Source organism: Acomys minous (genome assembly GCF_964271855.1).
Source record: "Acomys minous genome assembly, chromosome: 12".
Lineage (NCBI taxonomy): Eukaryota > Metazoa > Chordata > Mammalia > Rodentia > Muridae > Acomys > Acomys minous.
In genome coordinates this window covers 16752698-16775588 of record NC_140493.1, presented here as the reverse complement: position 1 = coordinate 16775588, position 22891 = coordinate 16752698, and the positions used below count along the sequence as shown (strand labels likewise).

At 50.1% G+C, this 22891-nt stretch overlaps 2 protein-coding genes across 7 annotated transcripts in view; one reads left to right on the top strand and one right to left on the bottom strand.

The window, feature by feature from the left end:
* Window positions 1-1098: 1098 nt before the first annotated feature.
* TRMU (tRNA mitochondrial 2-thiouridylase) lies at window positions 1099-17831 on the top strand. Of its 3 annotated transcripts, XM_084749759.1 has the most exons (11): window positions 1099-1247; window positions 5092-5257; window positions 7297-7403; window positions 10651-10773; window positions 13014-13186; window positions 14188-14241; window positions 14315-14381; window positions 15293-15393; window positions 16697-16841; window positions 17297-17379; window positions 17514-17831. In XM_084749759.1, the coding sequence occupies exons 1-11, from the start codon at window positions 1166-1168 to the stop codon at window positions 17664-17666; spliced, it is 1254 nt and encodes a 417-aa protein (XP_084605885.1). In that variant the 5' UTR covers window positions 1099-1165; the 3' UTR covers window positions 17667-17831. The 3 variants fall into 3 exon arrangements, with proteins under 3 accessions (XP_084605885.1, XP_084605887.1, XP_084605886.1); XM_084749761.1 differs by lacking the exons at window positions 1099-1247; window positions 7297-7403 and having other exon boundaries at window positions 5119-5257; window positions 13073-13186; XM_084749760.1 differs by lacking the exons at window positions 1099-1247; window positions 7297-7403 and having other exon boundaries at window positions 5119-5257.
* A 1650-nt stretch (window positions 17832-19481) lies between these two features.
* CELSR1 (cadherin EGF LAG seven-pass G-type receptor 1) overlaps window positions 19482-22891 on the bottom strand; it is a 142838-nt gene continuing 139428 nt past the window's right edge. For 2 of the 4 annotated variants that reach the window (XM_084749755.1, XM_084749758.1), the window contains 4 exons: window positions 22666-22815; window positions 21984-22217; window positions 21482-21743; window positions 19482-21296 (listed from right to left, as the gene is read on the bottom strand). In XM_084749755.1, coding sequence (XP_084605881.1) covers window positions 21272-21296; window positions 21482-21743; window positions 21984-22217; window positions 22666-22815 — 671 coding nt within the window. In that variant the 3' untranslated portion in view covers window positions 19482-21271. The remainder of the gene's footprint in view (window positions 21297-21481; window positions 21744-21983; window positions 22218-22665; window positions 22816-22891) is intronic. The other 2 variants (XM_084749757.1, XM_084749756.1) reach the window with 2 other exon arrangements.

Sequence of the window (22891 nt, the reverse complement as noted above, 5' to 3'; positions counted from 1 at the left end):
GAGTTGCTATGTTAAATGCCCACACTCAAGAAAAGAGGTCCTGGTCCGTGTTATCCTTGGCTGGGGCACTCCACAGACATGACTCCTTGCCCTCTTGCCTGCCAACCTGCCCAGGTCTCCTCCCTTGTCAGCCCAGTACACGTATCTAGCTTCTTTTCAGCAGCCACCCACCACCTGTCACGTGTCAGGCTTCCCACGGTGAAGTCAGAAGGGCCTTGGCTCCAGTCCCAGGTCCTAAAGGCGTCCACTCATTACAGCTGACCACGCAGAGTGCTGTTCGCCCCCGAAGAAAGGCCTACAAGACACACACTTTTTAAGAAAAAGATTTATTTATTGTATTTTTAAATTGTATATGAGTGCTTTATCTGCAGAAGAGGGCAGCAGATAACATTATAGATGGTTGTGGGCCACCATGTGGTTGCTGGGAATTGAACTCAGGACCTCTGGAAGAGCAGGTGGTGTCCCTAACCACTGAGCCATTTCTCCAGCCCAAGACACACACTCTTCATGGTATCTCCATGACCACAGCAGCAGGTTCGACTCCAAACGCTCCCTACCGTGGCCCATCTTTCCTAGCTCACTGTCTGGGCCTCATAACCATGCTCCTATTGCCTACTCCAACATTCTGACGCACCCGGTAGGAGATCCTTACTGAACAACAGTTCACTCTGGTCTGTCCTCTACTGGGCTCTGCACCCGCCCGCCCGCAGCAGCCTCAGGCATTTGCACCAGGAGGACCCGCTGCCAAGTCTTTCTAGAAATCAGGGGGAACTTGTTTGACAGCCGGGTCCCTCTAGCCGGGAACCATAGGGAGCCAGCTGCAGACACAACACAGTATCCTCGCTTTTGTGCGCTCAGGACACCTTTGAGACCTCAGGCCGGAGCGGAGGCTGTTACCCGGGAGCACAGCTGTGCACGGAAGAAAAGATGCAAGAACAGCTGGTGTTGGCTAGTAACCCAACACGCCCAATCCAACGCTGACCTACCTCTCTGGGACCAGCCCAGCACATCTCAGCCAATCCCGTCGCGCGGAACCTGAAGGCCGGCAGAACACTGAGTGTGCGGAGCACGTTTCCGGCCGGGTAAAAGAGTGAGGCCGCCCTCGGAGGCGGGACTTCCGGCGTTGCATGGACTCGGCCAGTGCTAGGAGTCGCGGTGTAGGCAGATGTCGGCGTTGCGGCACGTCGTGTGCGCCCTGTCTGGTGGTGTGGACAGCGCCGTGGCTGCGCTTCTGTTGCGGCGGAGAGGTGAGGCCAGGGTTCCTCACTGGGGACAGGAGCTGGGCTCCTCCAGGCCTGAGGTCTGGCCTCTTCAGACTCCGCGGGCCTGCACTCAAGGACGGCCAACCGCAGCAGATTAAATCACTCCCGTGTTCCCCCTAAGTTGGTTGACAGACTTTACTAAATAGCTACCAATTCTTCCTGACTTCTAAACGTAGCCCCATGGGACCTCAGGGTCCGGATCTAATACCAACCACCCATCTAAATTCCTCCCGCTCTGGGGCCCCAACCTTATGTTAACTTCGTTCCGCAGTCACCTGACAGTGTATACGGAGCCTCAGTCGTGGACCACCTTCCCCGAGGCACGAGGCTTGCGGAGGTGCGGGCAAAGAGCCTGGGCTTGGGCGAGTTAATTAAGCACCCCGTTGTAAGGTGGGACGATCCTTAGTCTGGAAAGATTAAACGACGTAGTATGTATTGAAAGGGTTAGCCAGACGATAGAAGATTGTTTGGAAAGCGGGAGCGATCCTTTCATATTGTAGTCACAGCTGCTACGAGAAATATAGCAAGGAGTGCAAAGTACTGTGCTGAGAACGGCAGAGGTGTTTGAGCTGAGACTGAAGCTCAGTAGCCTTTCTCTACAAAGGTCTGGCTGCTGAGCCAGTCAGTAACACAGGCGGGAGTCAGGGGGTGGGGTCTGCTGACTAGGTCTGGCCAGAATAGCATTGGGGGAGGGGGTGTTAATTCCCAGTTATTGAAGCTGACACGGTATTAGGGAATTTGGGTTATGTTGAGTAGGCCGTAGTGAGTCGTGGTCCCCGACCCCACCCTGCCCCCAAGACAAGGGTTTCTCTGTGTAGCCTTGGCTGTCCTGGACTCATTTGGTAGACCAGGCTGGTCCCAAACTCACAGAGATCCACCCGCCTCAGCGTCCCGAGTGCAGTTGTGAGTCTTTGAAGGTTTCCGGTGAGGACTCTTAATAGATGCTTTGAGAAATGTGGTAGATTGACCGTGTTCTTCCAGACTTATAATTTTACTACTCAAGGAAGATAAGCCCTGTTGGTTAGTTTTTATGTCAGCTTGACACGTGCTAGGGCCCTCTGGGAAGAGGGAACCTCTGCTGAGAAAATGCCTCCATAGCATTGGCTAGTCTGTGGGGCGTTTTCTTGAATAACGATTGATGTGGGAGGGCTTATCCCATTATGAATACTGCCCTTCTGTACAGGTGCTCCTGGGTTGTATAAAGAAAGGAGGCTGAGCCGGGCCTGGTGGCGCACGCCTTTAATCCCAGCACTCAGGAGGCAGAGGCAGGCAGATCCCTGTGAGTTTGAGGCCAGCTGGTCTACATAGTGAGTCCAGGACAGCCAAGGCTACACAGAGAAACCCTGTCTCAAAAAACTAAAAAAAAGAAAGAAAGAAAAAAAAAAAGGAGACTGAGCAAACCATGGGAACAAGCCAATCAGCAGTGATCTTTCATGGCCTGTTACTCAGTTCCTGCCTCCAGGTTCCTGACATGAGTTTCTGCCTGGGCTTCCGCTGATAATAGACTGTGACCTTTAAGGCCAAGTGAACCCTTTCCTCTCCATTCCTTTGGTCATGCTGTTTTATCACAACAACAAAAACTTAGCCAAAGCATAGCCTCCCTTCCTCCAGGCTGCAGCATCTTACTTCCTTCTAACCTTTGTTGGAGTTCTTTCATGAAAGAAACTGATGGACATGTCAGAGGGGGGAAAAATCCTCTCATTTTAGAATTGAGGGCCCTTGGAGGTGACGTCCTGCCCTGCACTCCCTAGGAAGTTGGCCCATCCCTGAGTGCCCATCCCCCCATATGTGGGGTTGTGCCTCTTTGTGAGACACAGGCAGATATGGCATGGAAATAGTGGGGTTCTAATGCTGTGCGTAGCTTGTTCATGCGGCAAGCTTGTTGCATTTGAGCTCTCTTTTTGCTTTGCGTATTGTGCTAGCTCTTGGGGTACAGGGTTGCATTGTGCTGTCTCTGCCCGCTGTTTTAGTAAGTAAAGTGCAAGATTAGCTCCAGAGCTGATCCCAGCCCAGCTAATCTCTGCACCAGAGCAGCCTCGGGTGCCTCCAGACACAAAAGAGGGCCTCGTCCCTTACCGGTGTGTGACCTCTGTGAGCGTGGCATTTTAGTATTTGTCAGCAAAATCCCTGAGATTCTCCCTCCTTCATTCCGCCCTCCCTTTCACTGAACCTCTCCCCTCCTCCCCCCCCTCCTTTCCCTCTCCCTCCCTCCCTCCCCCTCCTCTCTTTTTCTAAGTTTTTCTCTCTTCATCCCTCTATCCTCTCCCTCATCTCCTTTCTTCCATCGTTTCTCTCTTATCTGTTTATCATCTAGGTACCGTAGTTGGAATCTATAAGGATATAAATTTCATAATGACAGATGAATAATTCATTTAAAAAGTCAAGCAAAAAATGTTGATATTTTGTTATTAGTCTTGTCATCGAATCTTGTTATGTTCTTCAGGAGTTTTAAAGCCAAGTTGGTATTAAATATGAATAAAACCAAGATTCTTCCATTCTATGGAGGCAGATGCAAAAGTAATGATGGAGAAACTCATGAGTTGCTTATTTGAAGACATGCACATATCTAACTGCCTTATTATGCTTGCTACTTAATTACTAGCATAATACTATCAGTGAATATCATTATGCAGATTTCACAGATGAATAAATTGTAGCCTTGGAAAGTAGAAAAAAAATCCCTGGGTTTTTTTTGGTGGGGGCATGGATAGGGGTAATCAAACACTTGAAGTGTTTAATATAACTGGCCTGTCTTTCCTTATGTTCAGCTTTAGTGCAGATGAGCACCTGTGAGTTTTTTGAGACTCTGGAGGGCCATGCTGGCCTGTGATGGTTGCTTGGCTGTTTGTCACAGTAGAGTAGGAGAATACGGATCATAAAATATAAGGATGGTACAGCCCTTACCTTTTGGTGCTAAGAAGTGAAGCCAGGGCTTCACCCATGCTGAGCATGAGCTTTCACACCCTCAGCCTGATAAATACCTAATAATTTAATTGTCTTTATATTTGAGGACTTAGAATGTAAAAGTCTCAGATAGTAACTGAATAACTTTTAAAATGAATTTACTTTAAAAATAACTGAATGATGATTATCTTTAAAATATTAAAAAAAAATTTTATATGTATGGATGTTTTGCCCACATATATGTCTGTGCACCGTGTGTGTGCCTGGTGTTACGGTTGTCCAGAAGAAGGCATCAGATGCCCTGGAACTGGAGTTAACAGGTGGTTGTGACCTGCCATGTGCAGTGCTGGAAATTGAACCTGGGACAGCTGAAGAATCAGTAAATGCTCTTAACCCCAGAGCCATCTCTCCAGCCATGGTTTTGTGTGTGTTGTGTGTGTTTTTAATAAATGGAATCTTGATGTAAAGCTTGGGGCTAGCCTAGCCTCTCAAATACCAGAATCATAGGTGTGTGTTCCACCTCTGGCCGAATGGCAGCTTGCATTTGCTTTGGAATGTAGTTTCTGCTTACCATTCAGTCATTCAGCACAAATCTGATATGCCCCTGCTGTGTGTTACACATTGTTTCGGTATGTAAGCAGGGACACAACGTGGGAGAGAGCTCATTTTATTCACTCTGGGGGCACAAGCAACTTCAGTGCACAGTGTACTACAGTGTGGAGGCCTTAACAGTGCAGTGCACACTAAAGGGAAGAGGGAAGAAATGCGTAAGGCATTACACTAAAATGTGAAGCAGGCCCTAGGCCACACGGCTTGGATTGCCATTCAAAATATAGAGAGACGTTGTGGGTGGAGGAGTGTGGTGTGCCAGAACTGCTTAGAACACAGGGAAATCCCTGCTTTTTACCCTAACTTCTCTCTTCAGGTTACCAGGTGACAGGGGTATTTATGAAGAACTGGGACTCGCTGGATGAGCAAGGTGTCTGTGCTGCTGACAAGGACTGCGAAGATGCTTATAAAGTTTGTCAGATCTTAGACATCCCTTTCCATCAGGTGTCCTATGTGAAGGAGTATTGGAACGATGTGTTCAGGTGGGTGCAGGCTTCCGTGTGCTGTGAATCTTTCCCAAGGGAGGAAGGAGATGGTCAGTGCTTCTCCACAGAGGTGCCCAAGACTGTGCTGAAGTTGGGGCACCAGAGACATGGGCTGCAGCACCCTCACTCTTTCTTGGGGATAGTTCCCACCTGCCAGAGGTTTCTTTAATGCCCTTCTGAACCATGGCATGAGGAGTGGAGGCTGAGGTCTCCCCAGAAGGTGCTGGGAGATGAGTGTTCCCATGCAGTATGTGTGAGAGTACGGGAGAGTTGAGTCAACTTGACGAAAGCCAGGGTAATGTGACAAGAGGGAGCTTCAATTGAGAAAATACAGGCAAGTCTGTGGGGCATTTTCTTGGTTAATGGTAGGTAAGGGAGGATACAGCCTGCAAAGGGCAAGTGGGGCGGTCCTGGGCTGTGTAAGAAAGCAGGCTGAGCAAGCGATGGGGAGCAAGCCAATAAGAAGCACCCCTCCGTGGCTTCTGCATCAGTTTCTGCCCTGCCCTCCAGGTTCCTGCTCTGCTTGAGTTCCTGCTCTGGCTCTCCTTAAAGATAGACTGTGATCAGGGCATAGCAGCCTAATTAACCTTTTCCTTCCAAGTTACTTTAGGCCATGCTCTTTATCACAGCAATAGAAGGCAAAGTAAGATAAGAGGTTGGGGTGGGAAGAGTTTTTGTGAGGTCCTGCCCTTGCCTTTTGAAAACAAACAACAAGCAAAACCTTGATCAAATCAAACACTCTAAGTGTTATGGTTTCCTATATGCTAAGCACTGTGCCCCATCTGAGAATACAAAGTATGTACACGGTGGCCTGGTTTTTAGGAATTAGCTGTCTAGTTGGGTGATAGGCTTTTTACCAAAGATGCTGATGGTGGTGAACAGCCTGTAGGAAAGTCCCTAGGTTGAAAGCAGGGAGAACAGTGTGCAGGGTACGGCCTGGTCTAGCAGCTTCATGGAAGAAGAGAGGCCTGAGCAGCTTCAAGGAAGGCTTGAACAGAGGTAGCAGTAAGTGGGGTGAATGCCCCTCATCTATCTCAGGGACGTGTGAAGTTTGGCTAGCCACTTATTCCTGCAGAGAAAGATACCAGGGATAGTCTCTAGTGAACGCTGACAGTGCTCAATGTCTGGGGGCCTTGCACGTGTCAGAAACAGGGCATGTTCACTGTGGGCTGCCCTAGCCTAAAGAGGCTTCAGTCTCAACTTTGCCGCTTAGAAGACCTCGGGCAATTTATTTGATTTTTCTAAGGCTCAGTTTTCTTATATTTAAATTAAAGACAATTGCTAATACCTGCCAGGAGCATTGTAAGAATGAACTGGAGTCATACAAAGTTCTGGAACAAGCAGAGCCTGGGCCACTTACAAGTGTTTTGGGTATTTTCTGTTGCTGTAACAAAACACTGTGACCAAGCTAACTAACAGAAAGAAGAGTTCATTCCAGGGGACAGAAGTCCATCGTGGCAGCAGGCAGCAAACACAGCAGCAGGAACAGGTGCAGACAGAGTGACCTGGGAACATCACAAGGCCTTCAAAACCCCAAAACCCACCCTAGAGACACACTTCCTCCAGCGGGGCCACACCTCCTAAGCCTGCCCAGACAGCTCCACCAACTGGGACCAAGTATTCGAACATCTGAGCCCATGGGGCAGTCCTTATTGAAACATGTGAGTTCTGAGGCTGGAGAGATGGCTCAGAGGTTAAGAGCACTGGCTGTTCTTCCAAAGGTCCTGAGTTCAATTCCCACCAACCACATGGTGGCTTACAACCATCTGTAATGTGATTTAGTGCCCTCTTCCGTAATGCAAGTGTATGTGCAGGCAGAACACTGTATACATGATAAATAAATAAGTCTTTAAAAAAGAAAAGAAAAGAAAAGAAACACGTGAGTTCTGAGAAGCCACTTGACACAGTAGAGATACACTCATGTGGGAGAAAATACAGTTTTGGAATAATAAGGAGAAAGTTTGACAGTAAACAAGCAACTTAACTCGTTTTAAGGAATGTATCACTTAGCTCTGAGGGTTTTTCTTTTATTCCAGTGACTTTTTGAATGAGTATGAGAAAGGAAGGACTCCCAACCCCGACATCATCTGCAATAAACACATCAAGTTCAGCTGCTTTTATCATTATGCTGTGGACAATCTTGGTAAGGAGTTGGGATTTCCTCATTTGCTTGTTAAAATCACAGCTTTTCCAACAGTCAGAAGCCAGAGCCTTGGAGACAGTTCTATCTTCGAGAGGGAAGGTGCTCAGTGAGTAAGAAAGCACTTTCTTGTTCAGTATGGCCATTAGGAGAGGATGCCTCCACTGTGGGCAGGCTTCTGGCTTCACATACCTGAGAGAAGGTGTGTTTGAACTTTGACCTAAAGGCTGAAAGGTGGCAGTACCCTGAGCAGAGGACTCTCAGGAAGTAGGGTTCAGATTGAAAGCAGTCGTGGCTCATCGGAAGGCTCATCAGTGAGAACAGGAACAGCAGGAGTGGAAACCTGCAGGTCACCTGTATCAGCTAGAACGTGGGATGTGTCTGCCAAGCAGAAAGTGATAGCACACACTTGTTATCCTTGTACTGGGGAAGCTGCCTAAGCCTCATAGCAAATTCTTTTTTTTTTCTTCCCCCAGACAGGGTTTCTCTGTGTAGCCTTGGCTGTCCTGGACTCACTTTGTAGACCAGGCTGGCCTTGAACTCACAGCGATCCACCTGCCTCTGCCTCCCGAGTGCTGGGATTACAAGCTTGCACCATCATGCCCGGCCTCAGTAAATTCTAAGCCCTCCTGGCCCATATAGTGAAACCCTGTCTGAGTGAAGGAAAGAAAGAGGGAGGGAGCTTGGTTGGTAGGGTAGGCACATGAGCAGGCTGACAGGCTGGCCTGGCCATAGAAGAGCACAAGATGGGAGTCAGCAGACCACTTACAAAGCAGCAGGCAGGACCCAGGTGCTTAAGTGTCATCTCACGACACTGGCAAGGAGAACACTGCTTAAACTGTGAGCTAGTGCCATCTAGAGAGTGTGGCCCCAGGAGCTCAGAGGACACCTCGCCTCTTAAATGCATTTGTGTTGAGGTCCAGCCAAGCGATGTAATCTGGGTCACATCCTACCTTGTTTCCCGTTGCAGCATCTCACTGCCTCTCTATTCTGTTCTAGGTTGAAGCCCGCCCTAGAACCCACCTCAGGGTCAAACACCTGAAATTTAGGCTTCTCTTAGAAAACCCCACACTCCTTGCCATGTAGGTGATAGTCCTTAAGGAAATGTTCTGTGAGAAAATGTGCCAGGATGCGATGTGTCCCTGAAGGTAGCAGTGGAGTGCTTGCGCAGTGCTAAATCTCTCAAGGCTTCCTGTCTTAGCCGCGCAATCCAGGCGCTCAGGTCTGAGTCGCTTTGCTGTGCCTCCTGGTCAGCCTCCTGCGGTACCCACCCCTGAGGTTATGGTGGAAAGGTAGTATCCTTTGGGCAAAAGAGATTAAATACCGAGTGGTATTTAATCACTTACCCTGAAGAAAGGAGGCAACATGTCTGTAATCATAGATTGATACCAGAATCAAAGGAATAAGACTGAGGTTTTTCTCTTGTACATTAAATCATGGGTACAGTATGACATCACTTTCCTCTGCTTACCTCTGAGGTAGGCATTGTCTCTTACAGTCACTGGGTTGTAAGTGCCATTCCCACTGGTGCTGCAGCATCAGAATTCACTTCACGTCCTCCTGCTATTGAATATTTTGGTTTTCAATTCTTCCTTATTGTTGTAAAAAACTTTGATAATTTTTTTTTAAGATTTATTTATTTATTGTGTATACAGCATTCTGTCTGCATGTATGCCGGCACTCCAGAAGAGGGCACCAGATTTCATTATAGATGGTTGTGAGCCACAGTATAGTATAGTTGCTGGGACTTGAACTCAGGACATTTGGAAGAGCAGCCAGTGCTCTTAACCTCTGAGCCATCTCTCCAGCCTCCTGATAAGTTTTTGTGTACTGAAGTCTTTGTGTACGTAAGGTAGAATGAGTGAGTGGGTCAATTCTGACTTTGGAAAGGCTCTTTAAAAATGCACGGTTCTGCCGGGCGTGGTCCCAGCACTCAGGGAGGCCGAGGCAGGTGGATCGCTGTGAGTTCCAGGCCAGCCTGGTCTACAAAGTGAGTCCAGGACAGCCAAGGCTACACAGAGAAACCCTGTCTCAAAAAACAAAAAACAAAAAACAAAAAAATTAAGAAAATAAAAAAATAAGATGCAAAGTTCTCTTAGCTCACATTAGGAGTTAAAGGGAGCCTGCTTAGTGAGCTGTCACTCAGGCCTCTGTGCCCAAGATCAATATACTGTTGGGCAGGTTTTAGGGAGGCTTGCTCTGCGTGCTTCTTTATCTAGACTGGTGTCCTAATTCACTTCCATTGCTGTGATAAAAATTATGACCAAAAGCAACTTAAGGAAGGAAAGGTTTATTTGGCTTACATGTCCCAATCACAGTCTGTTATCAGGGGAAGCCAAGGCAGGAAATGATGAAGAGACCACAGAGGAACTCTGCTTACTGCCTACTCCCCATGGCTTCCTCAGCCTGCTTTCTTATGTAACACAGGACTATCAGCATCAATCATTTATCAAGAAAATGCGCCCAAGCTGGGTATGATGGCACATGCCATTACTCCTAGCATTTGGGAGACCCTGGTGTGTGGGGAGGGAAGGAGAGAGGGAATATACTCTCACAGGCTCTCCTACGTAGGTCAGTCTGTCTGATGGAGACATTTTTTTTCTTTTTTGTTTTTTGAGATAGGGTTTCTCCGTTCTAGACTCATTTTGTAGACTAGGCTGGCCTCAAACTCTCAGAGATCTGCCTGCCTCTGCCTCCCCAAGTGCTGGGATTACAGGTGTGCACCACTGTCCCCAGCTCAAGACATTTTCTTTTTTTTTCCTTGTTTTTTTTGAGACCAGGTTTCTCTGTGTAGCCTTGCCTGTCCTGGACTCACTTTATAGACCAGGCTGGCCTTGAACTCACAGAGTTTCTCCCGCCTCTGCCTCCCAAGTGCTGGGATTAAAGACGTGTACCACCACACCCAGCTCAAGACATTTTTTTCTTTTTTTTTTTTTTAAGATATATTTATTTATTATGTATACAATGTTCTGTCTGCGTACACCTGCAGGCCAGAAGAGGGTACCAGATCTCACTATAGATAGTTGCAAGCCACCGTGTGGTTGCTGGGAATTGAACTCAGGACCTCTGGAGGAGCAGGTAGTGCTCTTAACCTCTGAGCCATCTCTCCAGCCCCCTCAAGACATTTTCTTAATTAAGGATTCCTCCTCCCAAATGATTCCAGTTTATGTTGAGATTTCAAAAACTAACCATTACAACTGCCAGTCAGTATGAATCTCACACTGGATCCTTGTGCTTTGAAACCCTGCAGGAGCAGATGCCGTTGCCACTGGCCACTATGCCAGGACCTCACTGGAGGATGAGGAAGTCTTTGAGCAGAAACACACTAAGAGACCAGAGGGGTTGTTCAGAAATCGATTTGAAGTCAGAAATCGTAAGTTTGTGCGCGTGGCCAGAGCTATAATCTCTGTGCCTCCAGGAACACTCAGAGGATGACAGTCCCTGCCCAATCCTATGTGCTCCCAACTAGCTGCTTTGTTTAGGTTCACATTTGCAATGCACAGGTAGCCACAGGGTCGCTTCCCCAAGGGCCCGTGGTCGAGCATGGAGATGTCCTGGTGAGAGCTGAGGGCGGTGAATCAGAAGCTTACCACCCAGGTTATTATGTGTTGGTCACTTGGACTTTGGATATCTCAGAAGATATTTGAGAGTAATGATTGGAACGGTCTTAACAGGGTCCCAAGCAGGTAGAAAGCCACTTCCTGTCTTGCACAGATACTTCTGCTCGTGTCAAGGACCTGCTCACCTTTGTCTATCCACACTTGTTCTGATTCCCTAAAACAGTCAAGCACTGGGTTGAGTGACTAGCCTGTGGTAGTTTAAGGATGTCTTGGTTTTCAGTGTGCCTTTTAGGCAAACCAAAGCTGGTTTTGTGACTTTGGTTGGAGTCTAAGGGGATCTTGCAAGTGGAGGTACAAGAGATCTTGGGCTCGGGGGATGGCTGTAGTTTGCTGGGGACCAGACCTTGTAACCAGCTGCTTTCCTTTTGAGCATGATGTTGTACCTTGCAGAGAAAATAAGATGGCAGGATCTCAGAAACAAATTGAGCTCCAAACTTTAGTAGGCTTCACCAGCTCTAGCTGGCTCCATCCAGCTCTTTCCCTCTCTGGCATTTTTGTTAGCATTACCAGCTTCTTGTTTCAAAGTCACAGGTTGTCAGTGTGTCTTAAAATAACTCAAGGTAGATGTGGGGACACATACCCGTAATCTCAGCACTTGGGAGCCTCAGGAAACAGTCAAAAGAATCCAGGACAAAATAACTCAGAACCAAGAAAAAGATGCACACAAACACTAGATGAGAGAATTTTGTTTTGAAACAGATGTAGCCATATTGTCAGCTAGTTGCACTATTTTTGACAGAGTGACAGGACAGAAATGGGAGGCAGCTCAGTCCTTTCAGCACCTGCATCATCATGGGCCAAACCTTAGTTATTGCTGTAAATATGGGGAGTAGTCTCCGTTACAGGAGGATGTGAGAGCCAGCAGGTGGAAGCATGCCACCAGCACGATGCTTACTGCTGGCCGGTGTGTGACATGGGCAGTGGGATTTAAACTGTGGAGCTAGGGAAATGGCTTAGGTGGTAATGGCAGGGACCTCAGTTCAATGCCCAGAGCCTCTGTGAAAATGCCAGGCATGGTGGGTTGTATGTACATAAAATCCCAATGCTGGGGAGGCAAAGATAGGCTAGAGAGTCTAGCTTAGTTGGCAAGTTCTGGGCCATTGAGTGGCCATCTCAAAAAAGAAAAGAAAGTGGGTGACCCCTGCCATCTAACTTCAACTGGTGTATACTGACGTGGTCAACTCTCAAATGCATGTGCACATGCAAAAGTGAGCCGGTGTGTGTGGAGTGTTCCGTATTTCACTAATAGAGTGTCTTCTAGTACTCCATGTGAGAAAAGGTGGGAGCAGCACATCTGCCCAACAGCCTTCCAGCCCACAGACATGAGTGGAGCTGACTGTCTCACTGGGAAATTTACCTGGCAGCTTTCCCAGAATGCAAAGTCACCAGGGCCGACGTCCCTTGCACCTATGTACATGCAGTAAGAGTTCTTTACAGTTGTGTGAACGTTAGAGAAAGTACAGCAGGGGTGCTGACAGGTGTCAGCCTGGACAGACAGCAAAAAGCTGCTTTTGCCAAGGAGGAAAGCTCTACAGAGCCATTTCCACCCTGTGGCTGGGCTAAAAGCCAGGGCCTTGTGTGCATCTTTGCACACTTCACACCTGTAGTTGTTAGGCAAACACACTGCTGACACTACTTCAGCATAGCTCTGGGATGAACTATCTTGTTCAGTCTCTTAGATGTGACTAGATTTGTTTAGGACAAATTCTCACTTGACTTTTTTTCCCCCATATTGATGTTTGAAAGTCTTACAACCAAAATTACAAGCAGGGATAAGTTTCTGTGTATACAATCTACCTTCCCTGTATTGTTCCTGGCGGATAAACCAGGGGCCAGAGTTTTCTGTACATTATCCATGCTGGTATTTTTTCCGTAGTCATTTGAGACGGGTTTTGCTTTTGGCAGACTGGGGTAACTGCTCACACAGAAGGGCATTAAAAGCAGAGTCGTTACCTGTGTTCATGCAATGACTTTTGTTCTTTACTCTTGGCAGCCGTAAAGCTTCTCCAAGCAGCTGACAGCTTTAAAGACCAGACCTTCTTTCTCAGCCAGGTTTCCCAAGATGCCCTGAGAAGAACCATCTTCCCCCTCGGGGAATTAACAAAAGATTTTGTAAAGAAAATAGCTGCGGAGAATAGACTCCATCACGTGCTTCAGAAGAAAGAGGTAGGTGAGCAGCGTGCCATCGCTTCATGAATGTTTCCACCCATGTTGTCATGGCCAGGGCCCCATCAGGCCAAGTCACAGAGCACAGTTGCAGGTGAAGAGCAGGCCTCCTTCCTCCTTTGTCTCGTGTCTGCTGTGGTGGACTGCTTTCTCAGCAGCCATGGTGGTTGGCTTAGTCAGCCAGGTGAGTGTGGGCAGGAAGCAGCCATGCTAGTCCATCTGATGAGACAGGAGCTGCTAATCTGAGGAGACCATAACAAGCAGACAGTTTATTTCTGCTTCCTCAGAGCTCCCTGAAGAGGGACAGTCATATACCTGCATCTTGAAAACATGCTAACCCCTGTGGAGGGGGAGAGGGAGGGAGGCTGGGATCCTGTGAGAAGCCCCAGTAGTTTGGTTTGATTAGAGGTTGGTTCAGCTGTAGCCACTACTTACGCCAGTCTTTTGGGAACACACATGGCTGTGCCTTTTACCAGCAAGTACACATTGCCAAAGAGAATGTCCCTTCCCTGTTGCTCAGTTGACAGAATTTCCCCATGGTAGGGTCTGGAGCAGATCCCTGGTCTCATGACCTATGTTACTGAGGGACACACACTGAGAATAGTTGCACTGCTTGCCCAGCGGAGTCCCAGATCAGCTTCTCGCCTGGTCCCCTGTGCAGGGCTTAGCCAGCTCCAGCCAGCCGCCTCCCTGACAACACCCCCAGTCCCACCCCCTCCTGCCATGGGCTGGCCTGGCCCTGCTTCCTGCTCCTGCCTTGGTCCCCGGCTCTCCAGCACTGAGCTGTCTAGATGGCTCTCCTGGATTGCTCATATGGGTTTTCCAGTTACAAATGATGCACTGATTACATGGTAGAAGCTACTTTGGAGCCAAACTCGGAAAGACAAGACATTCTCTAGGTCCTCAAGTTCTATTTGTGTCTGTGCTGAGCTCTGGGGCCTCCTGCACCACAGCCTGGCTGTTCCCTGCTTCACCTCATGTTGGCCTTCCTCTCGTTCCAGAGCATGGGCATCTGCTTCATTGGTAAAAGAAACTTCGAGCATTTCATTCTTCAAGTGAGTGTCCTCTGACATGAGTGGCTGTCTGCTCTGGGCCTGGCCTCCAGTAGTAATGAAATGTATCTTTCAGTATTTGCAGCCTCGACCTGGAAAGTTTATTTCTATTGAGGATAACACAGTTCTGGGAACACATAAAGGTGAGTCCTGCCAGCTTTAGGAACCGAAGGCCAGGACTAGCACCTGTCCATCCCATGAAGGGCTCATGGAGGACTTGAAGGGTAGGCCTGTGACGCTGTATCTTGTAAACACTAGCTGGACCCTTTATGTGTTACATTCCTAAAAGTATGGTGTTGTTGCTATGGGAGACTGCAGGAGATGCCATTGGAGAGAGAATGTAGCCGACCTCATAGCCAGGTGACTGAGGACCATATGGGTGCTGTTCATTTATCAGAGCAGGACCACCTTGACCTGCACTGTGCTGGGTGTGGGGACAGGCAGTATGGGCTGGAGGGGACCTGTCTCCTGAGACTTGATGTCTAGACTGGATCTCTGAGACTAGCTGGAAGGACAGGGTACACTTTTTCCTGCCATGTGTGGCCCTGTGGAGGGAGTGGGCTCCCTGAGAGGAGGGCGAGACCCAGCTGGACTGGGTGTTATTTTAGAGAAGAGGACCTCGCTGGAGATAGTGCTGCTCTCCCAAGCAGACAGCAGTTAGACTTACGGCTTTGGACTGCCCAGCTGCAGATGGTCCTGCCACATTGCCTTTGCCAAGGCACGTGTTCCTGCAGTGAGAGAGCCGGTGAGCAGGTGGTCCTGCCCATGCGTGAGGTGGGTGTACAGTACAGATGCAAGACGTGTGCTCAGTAGGCAAGAGTGATCTTGAGAGCTGTAGCACCATGGGGGTCAGAGCCACTAGATGAAGGAGAGGGCATGTGTGCCATGTCCCTCTAATCCTGAACCCTAGGCAGGGTATACACAGGTGTGTGGTTAGGGCTACAAGCCCCTCAAGCCAAGAGAATCAAGAGTTTCAAGTCAGCATGCCTTATAGCTATCCATAACCTCCCATTTGTGAGGGCTGAGATGAGCCCTCTGGAACACTGTTTCATAGGCTGGTTCCTGTATACTTTGGGCCAGAGAGCTAACATCGGCGGCTTGAGAGAGCCCTGGTACGTGGTGGAGAAGGATGGCACCAAGGGTGACGTGCTTGTGGTGAGTGAGGTGGGCCTTCACTGTCTAGTGTGCCAATTTCCAAGGGCCTGGAGCAGCAGACCTGCCCTGCATACCTGGGTCGGGTGTAAGGTCTTCATTAGGCGCCTGCTGTATGATAGCAATGTGCCAATCATTGTAGCCATTCCTAGAAAAACTGTCCTGATTTGCAAAGGAGGTTGAGGCTCAGATTGGGTAACTTGCCAAGGCCTCTCATAGTGCCCACCCTCTATGGAAGGGTTCTAGGAAGTCCTTGTGGGCTGAGGGAGTTAAACTAGAACCAGGCCATGCCCATAGCCGTATGGGGCCCTGAGCCATTCTGGTGTGCCCTAGACTCTGGAGCAGAAGTTTTCCAAGAGGGCTTTGGGAATATTGACAATCGCAAGAATTACTTTGGGTTATGAATTGGGTGGGGGTGGAGGACTAGGTGCTGCTGGCATCCTACCTGTGCATACACAGCAGCCCCCTACTCTGACAGACTTATCAAATCCAGCTCTCAGGAGTTCAAAAGTGAGAACCCTGCTGGGGCAGGCTGAGCTGCAAGCTAGTGCAACCAGAGATGCTGGAGGGTCCACAGGCCCACAGGCCACAGACTTGAGCACAGACGTCCTCCCAGAAGAGCAGCGTGGGAAACGCCACCTCAGGCTTGAATTAAGGTGTCTTTACTATAAGCTCCCTCAGCATAAGCCTGCGGAGACTAGCCAGAAAAGTCATTGGCTCAAGGGCCCCAGTGGTCTCAAGGTCTGCACACCGAAGTCCCAGGGCTCCTGGTTCTGCCCTGGCAGGACTTGGCACCCTAGGCAACATCAGCTTCTTTGGTGCAGGGAGTAGTGGTGATGGGACAGAAACTTGAGAAACAGTCATGTGTGATAAACTACCCAGCCAGGGCCAGCCTCACCATTCCGGAAGCACACAGTGGTTGGGGACCAGCAGCCTTCAGCCCCTGCTTTCCTCAGCCAGTTGTTGCTGGTGGGATTCGTGGTCCTTTCAAGAGGCCATTTGTGTGTTTGACCTACATCTCTAGGAAACAGTCTTCAGAGCATGACGGGTGTGGGGGAATCTCACCCTTACACCTTGCTACTGCCCTGTGGTCATCCCTCCTTTCTTGTTCCTTTCCTCTCATCTGAAAACCAAGGTGAACAAACCCTTAAGCTGGGGAAATGCATTTCTACAAGTGAACTGACACATGCAGCTGAGTGCACTGGCTTTCTAGTTAGGGATGTTCTGTTAGGATTGCTGTACTAGTGATACCTGCCGAGGGCTGCCCTCCTCAAAGGCATCACAACAGCTGTGTTCTGCTCTGCAGGCTCCCCGGCTAGACCACCCAGCTCTGTACAGGGACCTGCTCAGGACCAACCGTGTACACTGGATTGCTGAGGAACCACCTGCTGCCTTGGTCAGAGACAAGATGATGGAGTGCCATTTCCGATTCCGCCACCAGATGGCACTAGGTAATTGGGTGGGAGGGGGTGCTTGTTGCTAAACTCCCTGGGGTCAGATTAAGTTAAACCAGAGAGACTGTGTACACTTGCAGTACTTTCTTGAGCACATCGGAAAGTCCCCTCATTGATATTGTGTACTTCAAAACTCCTTGTTCTGTGCCTGCCATAGAAAGGGAACTAAGGTATAGGAATGTTGTTTTGTTAGAAGTGCTAGGAACTTGGGTCCCGGTATGAGGGGTTGGGTTACAGTATGAGCTATTCTGAGGTGTCATGTCCACAGCCAGGGCAGCTTTGAGCCCTTTTGGGCACCATCCTATCCTTCAGAAGAAGGGATGTTGGGTATCCCAACACCCACAGGCTGCTTATTCTCCCAGGGGCTGTGGTTGACAGTGAAAGCAGGCCCACACCCCCCCCACCCCACCCCCCCCCCACACACACACCCCCGTCTTATGACTCTCCCACAGTCCCCTGTGTGCTGACGCTCAATCAGGATGGCACTGTGTGGGTGACGGCTGTGAAGGCTGTGAGGGGCCTTGCCCTAGGACAGGTGAGTGGGGCAGTGAGGCGGGAACGCCCAGTGGGAGGTAGAGCGGGCCCTTGAACATTGCTGCCCTCATTTGGCCAATCTGCCCTGGCTTCTGAGACACACAACACAGACCTCCACCTCCCCTTTCTTTGCAGTTCGCAGTGTTCTACAAGGGTGAGGAGTGCCTGGGCAGTGGGAAAATCCTGCGCTTAGGGCCATCTGCCTACACACTCCAGAAGGGCAAGAACAAAACCAGAGTGACTTCCGAGGTCTCCAGTGACAGCCCAGGCCTGCACCCCACATCCTGACAAATGCCAGGCTGTTAGATGGTAGTAGAGCAGAGTCTGGAGCAGGTTGGTCAGTGATGGGCTTGGTGCTGCCGGAGTCAATGGTCTGGCTGGCGGCAGAGCCAGGGCAGCCTGAGGAAGGAGTGTTTCTACACTAGTGCTCCAATAAACCAGAAGAATATGCTAGCTGCTGGTTCTGCCTCGAGGGCCCTGCAGGAGCTGCCCCTCCACAGTGGGTGAGGGCTACGCAGGAGCAGCATCAAATAAAACTGTCAAAGTCTGAGCACTGTGTCTGGGGCTTGCTGGAGGCCTGAGTGGGCTGCTGCAGCTGTGCTCCTTACACTGGGCCTCCAACTAGGTGCCACAGCAGGTATTTGGAGAGCGGTAGCCTCACACTCGCCTTCCTGGGGCTTGAGCTTGCTCCAAAGGGAAGGCAGGGTAGTCTGTACTAGGTCTTTCCTTGTCTGGATTCTGACGTGAGAGATAACCCTGTCCTTGGCAGTGTCCACACCAGGTGGAAGCCAGTGTTTTCCTGCCAGGTTGGCACTGGTTTGAAGTGAACACATGTCACTCTAGAAGTGCACAAGACTATGTGAGGAAACACACACCAGAGATGACCTTTAGCTGGAGGTATGCATGGGTTTCAGGCCCAAGCTGGCCCCTTATGCAGCAACACCAGGTGGATGCCTTGAGGAACAGGACCTGTGGGCCAAAGGGAAAGGGGTGCCTGCTACTCTGTTACCAGTTTTTCCCAAGGGTAGCACCACCGGGCAGATGCATGAGACAATACAGGGGACAGTACCAGGGACTGAGTCTTGGAAACTCAGCTTTCTAGACAGGAATCAAGATAAAGGACCTAAGAGGTGGGGCCAGATGCAGCAGAACCAGGGTGCTGGGAAGTTAAGATGAGGGTTTGAACCAAGCCCAGGCTCAAAAGAACCCAAGATGCCACTGGAGTTTTCAAAGAGAAAGGCGGTGGATGGAGCCCTAAGGTCACAGATACATGTAGCACCAGAGAGGGTAGATCACCATTCCACTGTGCCTAGGGGATGACAGTGAGTGTGGAGAAGTAGGTACAATGAGGAGCAGATTATAAAGTTGAAAATCACACTTAAAATATAAGCAGCTCACCAGATGGGCTCCATAGCAGAATGTAGATGACAGGAGAATGAGTGAGCGTCAGCTTTCCTGAGTACTCGTATCTGCAGAACAAGAGAGCTCAGGGACCAGTGGGACATCACAGCAGCAGCAAAGTGATATCACTACAGTGCTAGGAGGAAAGCCAGATACAGCAAATGAAACAAAGGAGGCTGCAGTGACATGGCTCGTGGTTAAAAGTGCTTGCTGTGTAGTCGTGGGGACTGGAGCTTGGACCTAGCACCCACATAGCTTGCTGGTTTCCATTTTAGCTGAAAAACAAACATGACCCCCAGGTTGAGGGAGACCCTGCCTCAGATGGATGGAGTGTCATACAAGAGGACACTGAATGCCCTTTTCTGGTCTCTACACAAGCACACTTTTTCATTGTTTTAATATCCTGTGGGCTGGAGAGAAGACAGCTCAATGGTTAAAAGCACTGATAGAGACTTGCAGAGAGAAACAAACAAAAACCACCCTACACAGAGAATAAATCTTTAAATTTTCAGATCTGATAAACTCATACACACACACAAAACCCACAGACTGAAGAACTGGAAAACTTGGGCAAGTCCTTCCATGTCATGGCAGGCCTACACATAGATATTCCATGGGCCTGGGGCTGTCTTCAACAGCCTGTCCCATGCCACCTTAGAGAACAGGGACAGTGGGGGCAGTAAACACCCAGCACAGCACGGGTACAAATCCAAAAATCTTAATTTATTTAGATGTGTCTCACCTGTGTTGTCATCCAGTGCTGAACAGTAATAAATACACCTGTTAAAAACCTCCAGTGTTGACTCAATAAAGTCTTAGGCCATAAAGCCAGTTTAAAACTGACAGGTTTTGTTTTGGTAACAGTGGTGTTCAAACTAAAAACTCCACCTTCTGGAGTGGTGTGGGGTCCAATTGTGAGCAATCACAGCACTTTACCAGAGACCTATGCAAGGTCATTTGTGTCCTTGTCATCCTCAGGCCACCTGGGGCCTCCCCTCAGCCTGGTGGCAGTGAGTGACCTCAGACCATGTCATGTAGGCTTTCCTCTCTCACAAGTCAATCAATCAGCAGCACACTCAAGAGAGCACCACCCGGTGTGGAAGTCCTTGCGCTTGCCTTCCTGGTTTTAGGCTCTCCCATTTGAGGGCAGCTGTACTGCTCGTGTGCTTAGGCACCTGATTCAAACAGTGAATGCTGAAGCCAATGACTGAATAACTGGGCCCCAATCCCTTGGGCTTGGCTGCACGGTGGCTCTCAGTGGGCTGGTCACAGCAGTCCTTGATGTGAGTTTCCAAAAAGAATCTGGTAACCATTGAAAGGGGGGACTGTGGCTTTGTTTCTTTGCACAATTGGCCATTTGAGGCAAAGTGATGTAATTGGTCAGATTTTTGGGGGTGGAGCCCCCACCCGTCCAGAGAGCTCTGGAGTCTGAAAGAGCAGAACATTGGCAGGAAGGAATGTGACATCGTGGAAGACCTCATGGCTCTCTGAATCAGGAACATGAGCACTCTAAGATCCTTTGGGAACAGGAGCAGTGACAAAGAAATTCTCCCCGTGTGCCCTGGACTGACTGGGAAGTGGTCCAGAGTGGCCCCACCGGATCAGGGGTGGACCTAACATAAGGGTGTGGGGTGGCAGAGTTGTCAGATTTCACATGTGTGAAATCAGCAATGGTGGCCGCACTTCACAGGCCAGCCCCATCCTGGATCCACGGATCTGAGCACGCACACAGCGCTCCAAAGGCCAGCGGGGCAGCCACACTCGCTGGCTGGAAGCAGCTGCCAGAGCTGTAGCAAGTTCACAGCCCATATGCTCCCGGCCTGGGCACCGGGACCAGCTGTGTTGACACATTCCAGATTCAAGTACAACTGTGCAAGCTTCCTTGGGCAATATATTGAGATGCCATTTCATGGCTCCCCAGTGTCAGCAAAGTCATTGTAAAATATACACAGATTCCCATCTTTTCCAAGTCCAGGACAGATTTGTACGTATATACAATTTTAAACAGCAATTTAAGACACGCGGTGCTATTGCAGAGACTGCAAGGAGTCACTTCTCAGAGGCTGGTGACTATGGGCTTATGCTGCAAGGAGACGCCTGCAAAGACAGCTGGGCCTTTACCTCTAAACCTTGGCAAGCCGAAGGGCCTGGCGTAGTGATTCACCTAGTCCAGCTCAGGCTCTATGGCTTCTGTGCAAGGCCTCCTGTGGCCAGATGAGCAGCATGGTTTAGGTTCTGTCTGCAGTCTGAGGATGGAGCTGGGACAGCCGAAGTCCACGTCTCCCTCTTGAAACATGCCTGTGGCTTTGGTACGTGTCACAGAGTCTGGGCCCCGAGCTCCTGCGAGGGCCAAGGGCTTCCGTCTGGACATTCTGTGTAGAGCCAGCGGCTATAGCAGGGACCCTCATATGAAAGGCCTACTTGCCCCATAGGCAGCAGTCCCAGGCTTCAGGGTCTGAGGGCTTGACTGTGCCTCATGGTTTCCTGATGGTTCAAATTGAAGTTTCATTACTGCCTCTGTGTGTGGGAAGAATTGCCAGGCGTGTGAAGGATCAGTGAGGTGGCAGTTGGATGGAGTCTAAGTCATTCAGGGGCAGACACAGGTACGGGGGGAGGGGGCAGAGCCTGGGGCACTAGGGTCCCAGATGGGTTAAGCTGGTGGTTCCCACCCTCCCAAAGCTCTAGACGCCAAAGCTACTTACTCTGAGTCCGAGCCATTGGCCTGGGCACTCCCTGTGCGTACATTCATGGCCACCCCGTTGAGATGCTCACGGCCTGGCTCCCTCCTGGGAGTCTTGATGGTAATGACACAGTCAGTAGCATGGACACCATCACCAGAGCCAAAGGAGGATGTGCGGGAGGATGTGGGGCTCTGCTCACAGTCAGCCAGCTTCTCTCGCAGCCGACACTTCAATGGCTGCTCGGGCAGTGGTGGTGGGTAGGTGACTTTGTTTTTCAGGATGCCTGGGAGGAGAGAGATGACCACCAAGTCAGTCTAGATAGACCCTGGTGCAGTGGCTCAGCGGAGGGGGATGGATGATGCTGAGCAAGTGATGCGCCTGGGTCTGGTTCTCACCGACTTGCCCAGGCCCCACCCAAACCCTCCATAGAACCCACTCAGCCTGCTGAACAACAGCCATCCCTGTCCTGTGTACTGGGTGAGGGTTTGCTCCAGGGACAGACAGCAGCGTCCTCCTGAGGTACCTTTCCGCTGCTCTTGGGGCTGGCTGCTGAGCACAGCCACTGGCTTGGCCAGGACCCCACTTTCCAGGTCAGGGGATCGGTCGCCACAGTGATTGCCCTGCGCCTGCCGGTGTAGCTCCACGCTGACCTTGGTCTCCACCTTCAGGTGCGGCTCAGGGTCCACCTCCTCACTGTCACTCCCAGCCAGGCTCTCATCAGGCCAGCCAGCAGGAACATGGTTGCCCATAGCATCTGCTGAGATAAGAATGACATTCCGTTAGACTTACAGCCACACCCCCATAATACCACAGGCCTGGTACACCCTGAGAGTGGCCCTGACCTCACCTTTGGCAGGGCCATACTCTAAAGATAGAGACACTGAGGCCACATTGGATGTTGGGGACCTTGGGATAATAGAATCCCCAGGGCTGTACTCAACACTGAGAGCTCACTTGCTGGCAGCTCTTTTCCTGCCTTGTCCAGCCCTCCATAATGATAGTCTGTGGAAGCCCCCAAATTCCTGCCTCTGCCCAGCAGATGGTGTGGGCAAATTCCTGGGGTCTGTGTGTTTCTATCTGAGCTGTCCCATGTGGCTATTACTCTGCTGGGCAGGACCTAGGGGATAGCCAGCCAGGACTGAGGTGTGACCACAGCCCACTGTTTACAGTCTCCTCTGCCCTTCTGTGTGTCTCCCACTGCTCACCTTTTGGGGTGCTGTGGATGGGGCCCCCAGCTGGATTCCATTTGTCTTCAGCTTCCCCGCCATCGTCCTCGCTGTCCGATGTGTGTGAAGAAGCGTAGGAACTGCTGTGCTCATCCAGAGACAGCTCACTGTCCGAGTCAGAGTCAGGGCCTGCGGGGCAGGGTAGAGTAGGCGCTCAGGCCCTGGCCTCTGAGCGGGAGGCCACCCGTGCTCTTCCAGGGTATAT